The sequence below is a fragment of the Esox lucius genome, chromosome 3 (genome assembly GCF_011004845.1).
Source record: "Esox lucius isolate fEsoLuc1 chromosome 3, fEsoLuc1.pri, whole genome shotgun sequence".
NCBI classification, from domain to species: domain Eukaryota; kingdom Metazoa; phylum Chordata; class Actinopteri; order Esociformes; family Esocidae; genus Esox; species Esox lucius.
Window position 1 is genome coordinate 27,712,467 of NC_047571.1, and position 10,568 is coordinate 27,723,034.

General features: G+C 41.1%; 1 protein-coding gene across 1 annotated transcript; it reads right to left on the reverse strand.

The window, feature by feature from the left end:
- Positions 1-138: 138 nt before the first annotated feature.
- Positions 139-3,047, reverse strand: LOC105024475 (E3 ubiquitin-protein ligase MARCHF2). Its single transcript, XM_010894441.3, has 5 exons — positions 2,744-3,047; positions 1,867-2,117; positions 1,435-1,630; positions 1,099-1,308; positions 139-869 (listed from the first exon to the last, which is right to left on the reverse strand). Exons 2-5 carry the CDS (start codon positions 2,040-2,042, stop codon positions 711-713), a joined length of 741 nt encoding a protein of 246 aa, XP_010892743.1. The 5' UTR covers positions 2,043-2,117; positions 2,744-3,047; the 3' UTR covers positions 139-710.
- Positions 3,048-10,568: the final 7,521 nt, after the last annotated feature.

Here is a 10,568-nt window from a genome sequence, read left to right on the forward strand (position 1 = left end):
GGCAGTGTAGTTCCAGAAATGTCCACTTGTCAGTCTTTGTGATGCAGCCTAACGCATTTTAACTAAGACATAGCATTACATCTTGTGAGCCTCCTGTATCCTAGAGAAGTCTCACCAGCAAGCTGTTGTACTTTGACGGATGTGTCCAATTTAAAGACCAAGAGTCCTTTATGTTTTATTGCACAATGACTCAACTCACTCAAGGGAGTGAAACAGGAAGACTAATTTTACATCAAATACTTTTGTACACCCTGCATACATTGACTGACACACCAAACCCCCCCCGTCTCCGACGTCTATCAGGTTCAAAAGGGGCAAATATTTAAAAACAGACAGCTTCTTTAGAGCTTGGTCGTTCACATGGTTGTTGTTCTGAGTAAATTCACAAGGCTATGGGACACAAGTTGTCCAAAAACAGCTAAATACATTTTGTGAATGAAAGGAGGGTAGTATGTTTCAGATATACTGTATTAACACAATGCTGCATCGGGTAGATCATGCTACATTAGCCCTGTTGTACTGTTTGTGTTCAGAGTCTCAACGACACTCCACTCCAAAATGTCCCCAATACCACTGGTTATAGTTCTGGGGCTCAAGTGCTTCAAATAAAAGTGAATATGGAGAGAAGGAATCTCCCCAGAATGTTCTATGAGTGCAGAAGTTCGGGTTATGTTGGACTCTCTTTGTTGAGACCAAATTGTCTCCGGTGATCATACGACGGTCTCGTCCGTCCCTTTCTTTGTCAACTTCTTGGTCGGCACGGAATGTTGGGTCGAGTGTGCTCTTTTCATGTCGGGCATGAGCAGCCGCACTTTCTGATTGGTCCTCCTCCACTCAGAGTACAGCTGACAGTGGTAGCGGAACGATACCTGAGGTGAAAAGAGGCCAACACAACTGGACGTCAGACAATTGTGCGTTGCACCTCAGTAAGCAGCTTCACCGAAATAGATAGTAGCAGTTCATTTGACGAATGTGTAATGACGTGATGCCTTTTTATTTATTTTTTAGTACAGTCGTCTGTCTATGGTAGAGACAGATTTCACAACAGCGTTAGGTCGGCACAGGCATTTGGAGTAAAACCCGAGGGTGTGTAGTTACCAACGTCCAGAGGATGTAGATGGTGAAGAGGGCGATGGTGAGGGCAATGAGGCCCACAGCCTGCACCCGGTTGTTGAGGGTGAGGTGGTCTTGGGCTCCCCTCAGACAGAGCCAGCCCGAGATGGCCGCCAGAGGGGTGATGAGCAGAAAGCAGGCCAGGTCGCACAGCAGCGTCCGCTTCTCACTGCGAGGGCCGGGGTCCCGCAACCACTGGCACCGTGCAAGGTAAAGGGGCATTATGGTCATGTTCATGGCACTTCGTCCGTAATTTTAATGTTGATTGGGGGGGCTAAAATCTATCACGCACGAGAACGATCGCACACACTGAAATTGTACCTGGGTGAGGGGCTGGGGCCGTCGTTCGACGCTGAACTCAGTGTGACAGAGCTCACAGTAGCTGGTATTGGAAGAGGACAGCCACTTCTCCAGGCAGCTTTTGTGCACCTTACCCAGGGTCCCTGTGCAGTCACAAGGGGAGAGCAGCGTCTCACCGCTGGCTCCCTCGTGGCAGATCCGACACATGCCCTCATTACTAGACACATAGGGGAGTAAGATTAGGTAGTTGTTTTCAAATTACATTAAACATAATGTACATTCCAATACTAACCACATCTACTTAGTGAACCCAATTAATCAGAAGTAGTATAAACCTGAGATGCCCATTGTGAACCTCCATTTAAGTAAGGGTGTCAGATAACAAAATGACATATCCCCAGGCAGCCATCCATGCAGAAAAAAACCACGAACCTCCTGGAACAAACCCCTCACCTCTGTGAGCCCACAGCTTTGACGACCGTCGAGAGTGGGCGGCCATTTTTGGCTGTAACCTTGGCGACGTACTGGGCCTGGCCTGCATCAGGCTCCTCCGCCTCCTTAGGCAGATCGACGCTGCCGGAGTACTCGCACAAGGAACCAGGCAGGTGACAGCAGCCCGACGAAGTCATGGTGCCGCGCCGGAAGAGCCAACAGTCTAGGAGTCAGCGCGCACCTCCCCTCCCACTGCTGGGTAACTGTTTGGACTGAGTGACAGTGTTAGAATATAAGATTGGGTAGAAGAACGCATTATTACAAGTTTTTTTTTTTTTTACCAGAGACAGTTCATGACAAGTGATAACATCAGTTGAAATATAACCAACATTATTTTTTACGGATTAACCGTAATGACAAAAACGTTTCTAGACAATGACAGATTTTACATGCTCAAAATTTTAATATATTGAATGGGTACTATACTTAATCTTGCCAAGTTTATGTGGTGGGGGAGACCAAATCGTTGGTATGTTACCCGTGCACACTCAGATCCGTTTACCATTCCATGTACAGTTGTTAGAACAGCTTACGAATGAGCGATGGACACTGAGTAACAATATGTCATCAACACAATCCGTTTTAAATGTCAGTAATGAGGAATAGAGCTCAATCAATAAAACTAGAAACAGCAAGGCAGGGGAAATGTTGTCCGTAATAGTTGACTATCGAATACTGTCCGATAACACAGAATACTGTAAAAATCGACACTGCCAATACAGTGGTTAGCAAGCTACCTAGTAGATATCTACAATGCAATGGAAAGCTATGTAGATGATGCAGTTAGTTAATCCTTTCAAAACAGCCTAGCTAATATACAAAACAAGGGATAACGTACCGTATAGTCACCCTGGCCTTAGCTTAGCTAGCTAGCTAACGTTACCGTTAGCTATTTAGCTAGCTAGCTAGAGATGAGATGACATTGATGTCAACTGTAACGTTAGTCAGAAAACGATGCATCGGGAGAAATAAAAATAAATGATTGCGAGTCGTGTGTTTGCTCCATTGGCTGGATCATTTACTAGTTTGTAGCCATCTCCTGGTCTTCTTGCAGAAACAGCGTAACGCTATTTTGCACGGATGTATGACAGCTAGCTAACACTCCCTGGTTGGTTTACATCTCAGCTGTGCACTGTATCATTGTGGTCACATGGTATTATCTCAGGTGACGCATAATAAAACCATTACATTTCGGTCCTACAAAGGTTAATTACCCTAAAACTTGATATGTGACCACCCTGAGCAGACAAGGAAATGTAATATATACTACTATGTTGTAGTGGGGTATACATTTAATTGTCATAATATTTCAGTACTTTGTCCATATATGATAAAGCTGGGATTCATGTTGTTACAGAAAGGGTAGAAAACAAGCTTACAAAAACTAATAATTAAAATTAAAGGCATTCCCATATGCAAAAATACTGTAGTACCATGCTCAAATGATTGTGCTATTACCAAATGTCTTACATAACATTCCCAGTAGTGTTTTTCTTCATTGTAGTATCTTCAATAGTATCAACTGTAGTATTTACTGTACTGTAATTGCACAAGTATACTGTGGTGTTCACTAGTGTCCTTGCTCATGCACAGTATTCACAGTAGTGTTTTTGTCAAAGTATATTCACTTTCTCTTTCTTTGTTCAGTAATGTTTTTATTTGGGTTTTTAGATAGTTTACCTTTTTATTTATTTACTCAGATCTGCCCTGGACCTCCAGCTGATCAAAGCTCTTGTGGATACCAGGTGTCAGCATTTTTCTTTTTGTAATCATATTTTTATCTCCATGCAGATTGGGTGTGGGGAGAAATGGGGGTCTAGTGAACACAAATTGTGTTGTGTAGAAGGTCAACACTGTTTACCAGGACAAGTTTGTGTAGATTCAGGATGGAGTGGAGCACTTTACCCAATGGGTTTGTAGATTTACTGTTCAAAGATGGTGGCCGTTTGGCATCACTGCGGGAGGAGGTGTTGAAGACGCCTGGCGAAACAAACGGACGGAGGCCTGGGTCAGCCTTGTTCTATTGATCAGCCTGACTGGCTGTGATTGACTCCTTCTGCTTTAACTGTTCAGGGGTTAGGTAGATGGAGGTTTCATTAACAGAATACATGGAGCTCAGGGAAACCACTCTTACCCAGTGACCCAGGGGTCCTGTCCATACCAAGATATAATGTACTGGTAAAGCGAAGTCAACATTGAGTAGTAAATAATGTGTTGTTAGCAGCAGCAGCATACAGTACACATCTTCCTCAGGGACATTTTGTAAAAGTTATTCTGTGGTAGCCATGAGTCTTTCGAGCCTGGGTATTCTGTTTACTTTGTTTGGAAAGTCCCTGGTTTTGTAGTTCCCTTTGTAATTGGGTAGCTGGTAGTTGGTTCAGCGAGGGGATGTCCTTCACAAGAATCGTCAATCCTCCAGGCAGTATAGTGACCAGTTTAGATATCTGTTTTGAAATCTGAGTACAAAGTGGATTCCGGTAAGTTGTTGACCAGCTTCTCCAGCTCAAAGGATTTGGTGGAAGGTTTTGCTCAGAAGAGCTATATCAACCTCTGGTGGCTGAAAAGAGTCTGCACAGGTGTTTTTTTATGCAAGAACATGAAAAACAGTCAATTCAAAAGACAGGCAATATTATTTAAAAGAACACCACTTTAAAAATAAAACATGAATAGGGTGTACAAATAATATGACAAATTAATTTACAATAAGGATATCATAATATTAAACAGAATTTATGCTTTCCTTGTTGTTGACCAGTTTAAGGAAGTCAATTAGGGAGGAGAATTTAGCTAGAAAGGGTATACATTTTGGGGCAGCTTTGGCAAATATGCGTTGATGGATAATTTCCTCATCGTAATGAATACATTCATGATACATTTATTTTCTTTTGTATCAAAGTAGCAAATTATTTCTGTAGCATTCAGAGTACAGTAGCAATTGAAATGTTCTAGATGACAGATATAACCATTACAAAAAACATTTCACAAAGGTAAACTTGTAAAAAAGATTAATGAATCAATCAAATGTATTTATAAAGCCCCTTTTACATCAGCAGTTGTCACAAAGTGCTTTTACAAAACACCCAGCCTGAAACCCCAAGGAGCAAAAAACAAGGGTTGAATTTCAGTGGCTAGGAAAAACTCTCTAAGAAGGCTGAAATTTAGGAAGAAACTTAGAGAGGAACCAGGCTCAGAGTGAACAACCCTCTTCTAGCTGTGCTGGGATAGCATTTTAAGAGTAAAAGTTGTAATAATTAATAAATGCATGTGGGCTGGGTCCATAGTCTATTAAACCTAGTCCAGGTCAGAAGATGAGAAGTGTTTCAGTTAAAGATTTACAAAATGTGCAATTTCTATCAATATCTGCAAATCTGGAGATGTATGTATTGATTGGGTATATATTATGCAAGACTTCAGAGTGTATATCCTTAACATTATTTGGGATACAGAATCTATAGGCCAGGAGCCATGCTTTCTTCCAATTTTTATCTTCTATCACAGCATTCCAAATAAAATGTCACCCAGTGGTCACTTTTGCTTGTTATGAAACACTTCCCGTATCAATCTACAACCCCATTTCCAAATAAGTTGGGACAGGAGCATGTTTACCACTGGGTTTCATTATCTCCTTTTTTAACAATACTCTGTAAGCGTTTGGGAACTGAGGAGACCAATTGTTGTAGTTTTGAAAGTGAATTGTTTTCCCATTCTTGCTTAAAATAGGATTTCAGCTGCTCAAAAGTTTAATGTCTTCTTTGTCATATTTTTTCTTTCATAATGCGCCAAATGTTTTCAATGTGTGACAGGTCAGTTTAGCACCTGGACTCTTTTATTGCGGAGCCATGCTGTTTTAATATGAGCAGAATGTGGTTTGGCATTGTCTTGTTGAAATAATCAAGGTTTTCCTGGAAAAAGTTGCTCCAAAATCTGTATATATTGTTCAGCAATAATAGTGCCAACGCAGATGTGCAAGTCACCCATGCCATGTACACCAATGCACCCCCATTCATCACGGATTCTGGCTTTTGATCTGTGTGTTGATAACAAGTCGATTGGTCCCCTCCTCTTTAGTCTGAAGCATGCGGTGTCCATGATTCCCAAAATTAATTTCACATTTTGATTCAGCAATCCATGTACTGTGTTCACAGACAATGGTTTTTCGGAAGTGTTCCTGAGCCCATGCAGTGATGTCCACTACAGAATAGTTTCTGGTTTTAATGCAGTGCCCAAAGATCACAGTCATCCTATATTGATTTTCGGCCTTGTTCTTTGCATACAGAGATTTATCCGGACTCTCTGAATTGTTTAATTATATTATGCATTGTAGATGATGAAATCCCTAAAGTCCTTGCAATTTTACATTGAGAAACTTTATTCTTAAATTGTTGCACTATTTTTCTGTTCAGTCTTTCACCGAGTGGTGAACCCCTCCTCATCCTCCTTCTGACAGACCCATCCTCTCTTTTAATACCCAATCATGTGACTGACCTGTTGCCAATTGACCAAGTTAGTTGTGTGATGTTCCACCAGGTTTCATTTTTCAGCATTACACAACTTTTCCAGTCTTTCGTTGTCTCTGTCCCAACTTTTCTGAAACATGTTGCTGTGGGCATATATCTTTCAAGGAACAATAAAATGTCCCAGTTTCAACATCTGATGTTGTCTTTGTACTATTTCCTATTGAATACAGGGTTTAAATGATTTGCACATCACTGCATTCGGTTTTTATTGACATTTTACACAGCGTCCCAACTCTTTTGGAAACAGGGTTGTATTATTAGATTTTGGATCCTTTATATCTAAACTTCCAATAGTAAACTGTTGTTCAAATCTCAGAGAAACTGCAGCCTCTAAGTGACATTTGGTGAACAAGACCGGAAGGGATTGCTTTCAACAACAACAATGAGCTTTTCTTTAGACAGGCTTTCCAGACTGACTTAAGCCCTCACTGGGCTTGAAAGGCCAAATTAAAGAATTACTTTAGATTTAGCAGGCGTTAAGAGCATGTGTTCCCATCTGTTTTAACTTGTTCCCTCCTTCAGAGATTCTGGGTTAAATCTCTTTCTTGTGTATTTGTGGTAGAGGTGTCCTTTTTTAATGTTCGTCCCCAATAAAAGAAAGTCACGGATATAAGGCTTTGTGTATGTTATTGGATTCAACATAGATTGCAGTCAAAACCTGTGCAGGGACAGCCTACAGAGTAAGGAAACCAATATCATCAAGCAGGCCCAAGCTTGTCACCTGTCAAGAACAATGCCTACCATTGTTTATAGTTGAGACCTGTTCCCAAATTATCCAAATATGTTTCACACCTAGAGTTGCAAATTCCCTGCCAAAGGCTCTTGGCACAGCATCTACATTTTCTCATATATACACAAGAACAGTAACTTTGGAACTTGGCATTGGGCAACAACCTATTGCTCACTGTTGACTAAAAGTCTACGGGTATCATAAACCTGCCTCTTGAACACTCTCCGACCTGGGTGTCCTGGGCATGGAGTTGCGTGATTGTGTGTGTATATTGTTCTTCATGGTTAGTTGTCTAACAGTTGTCTATTGTGCGTAGCCTCTGTAATAACTGAGTTGTAAAGAAATATGTATGTGCCATATATTTTTCCCTGTTACTAACATGGTAGCTCTCAGTCAGTGGGTGTGTGGTAGTTACCCATCTAAACCTTCTACTTTTAAGTACTTTTAGATTACTTTCCTTTTAAGATACATTAGAATATATACTGTTTGAATGATGGCACCTTCAGCGCTGCCCAAAAAGGACTATTTGAATATGATAAATAATCATCTTATGCATTTGTTATAGGCTGATAACACTTTGTTGGTTGGCACAGTGACATCTCAATTATCTCAGCTTTTGAAGTCTATTGAAAGTGCACAAGTCTGATCATGATGTGTCTGTCGGGCTTGAAATAGCAACAAAAAAAAAATTGAGCAATAATCTTTAATTGTGGTCATAGACAAGAGTTTCCAAAAGGTAGCTCAAACGTGTACAGTCTATTCCATACAGACAGAGATCCAAGCCACTGCTTCATATGTAGTGCTGGTGTGCTGAGTTTAACTCCAGTGGTCAGGTTCCAAAATCAGCAGTTAGATCTAATTCCTGCAAAGCCTGTAAGTCCTATTCTCGTCTTTTCTCCCCTTTGGACTCAAATATTGATAATGTTCCCGGCATTCATGTTCACGTGTGAAAAGAATGGGCTAACAAGAATATTGACAGTAAGTATAAATAGAAAACAGCTAACCCTGAGGCAAAATGACCTTTAACCGACAAGATATTCATTGACATTATAATTTTTTTAAAAGTATTTTTATTACTGTTTGAAAGGCTGTTGATAACGTGACTCTGTGTTTAGTGAACGCATCTTGCCCACAGGCATCTTGCCCGCAATGGGCGTAGCTTCATATTGTTTTATTCTAGGTTCATCCACAAGTGATGTTTTCGCACACAGCGCACTCACAAAAGCCAATCCCACTGTGGCATATCCACGCCCACTGTGGCAGTCTCCTTCAGTGTCTTTAAATCAGAGAAGAGTTTAAGCAAAAATCGGTCAATGGAGGGATAGTTCTGCAACATGCCGTGTACCAGTTTCTGGTTCCAGGACCTGACACTGCTACTAATTTCTAGCATAAAAATGTCAACAGCATGCAGGTTATCATCATTCAAAATGTTAAATAAATACACAAATATCTGGTGAGCCATTAACTCGAAAGGTTAAAAGTAAAAAAAAAGTGATATATTTAGCCTAACCCTAAGTCAGACACTGTTGAGATTTTTTCATGAGACTAATATCAACATGCTAGTATTGCCATAGTTTATAAAATATTATATTTATAACATTAAACATCTCTACATCCATAGCATTAATAAAGTGAAAAAACCATAAATTGGCGAGAGAGGTCACATACATTTGTCCACTGCATGCCATACATGAATCAATGCAAAGTGTCTGTCTCCGTTACTATGTTTCTTCACAGTTAGCTGACGTTAAATATGACTTCTCAATACTGAGGTTCAAACATTCATATCTATTGTGCACTGCATCAACACACAGACAGGTTCTGGCAAGCATTTAATATCACCACACCTTACAGGCAATCGAGAATCCATACCCTCAAACCATTGGTTGGGCCGCATACAGCAAACAAACAGATCGATAGGCAGACATGCTTGCCTTCCTGCCTTTGGGAGGACACTTCCTTTGTTAGGGAAAAGATAACCACCCTTCATTACCAAAGTGGCATGTTCCTTTTATCACTATTTTCTGATTTCTAATGCAATCTTAATTGGAGTCGTAAATGACTGGACAGCAGAGCTTGATGTGGTCTTCTCACAGGAGATCCTTTTCAGGCCTAACAGGATTGTTGAAAATATGAGACAAATATAAAAATGGGGCTGCCTTTGTTAAGGCATGGGTGCGTACACACACACACATGCTACTCCACATACACAGCCAAATACAGCCATGTTCTTTTGTTTCTACATCCTTCAGACTATACTCTGGATTTCATGCAGCGATAACAGCAGTGCACTAGTACAGGTTTTCAATGGCAGCGTAATCCCATTGCTCTGGTCCCGTGATTCAAATGCCATTAGTATATAACTTCAGTGAAAACGTAATTAATTCACTCTGCGTTTGTCAGCACAGTAACCTAGGTGAGGAACTTTGGAACCGTGACGCCTCTAGCTACATGTGTACTAGCGCCAAGAACCTCTCTTGCATGAATAAGTGCTGTGTTCCAACAACAGTTTAGTACTGTGCCAGTCTGGTGATGCCTTTTGGCATCTCTTTCAAAGGCAACCCTCAACTCCTCATCCATGTCTTTTACCGTGGTCGCCGGTGATGTACCGGGTTCAACTGTCACGTAAGGCTATCGCAGTGTCCAATGCCATCGATAACAACAAAGGGAGCAGGCTGCTGGTTATAAAGGTACAGTGCAGTCAAAAACACTGTTGAAATGACTAAATATAAGTACATTTCTTCAAATGCCCCAGGAAAGCCCAGCCTCATGGATCTTTGCCTTGTTGGGATTTGGTTAGATGAAAATCTGCCTTCCAAAACACACTACTGAGTTGGTGAAGAGGTTGAGAATTGTTTTCTGTTATGGAACCAGGTTGTGTCTGCCTTTTTCAGCATAGAAATGAAATTGTACAGTCAACTTTCATGTCAGTACTAGATAGGGTTAACCTGCTATATATGCATGCCTCAAAATCTGAACTGAAACCTCTAGATGGAGTCTATCATGCAGCTTTGCGTTATATTACTTGTGCAAACATTCACACATATCATTGTCTTTTATACACTTCAGTTAACTGGGACTCCCTGACATCCAGACATTGGTTAATGTTTGTACACCAATCAGTTATTACATTATGACCACCTGCCTAATATTGCGTCTCCCTTTTGCCGCCAAAACTGCCCTGACCCATCGAGGCATGGACCTCACTCAACCTCTGAAGGTGAGCTGTGGTATCTGGCACCAAGACGTTAGCAGCAGATCCTTTATGTCCTGTAAGTTGCGAGGTAGGGCCTCCATGGGTCGGTCTTGTTTGTACAGCATGAAAGGGTGCACATGGCCTGCAACAATGCTTAGGTAGGTGGTGTGTCAAAGTAACATCCACATGAATGGCGGGACCCAAGGTTTCCCAGCAGAAC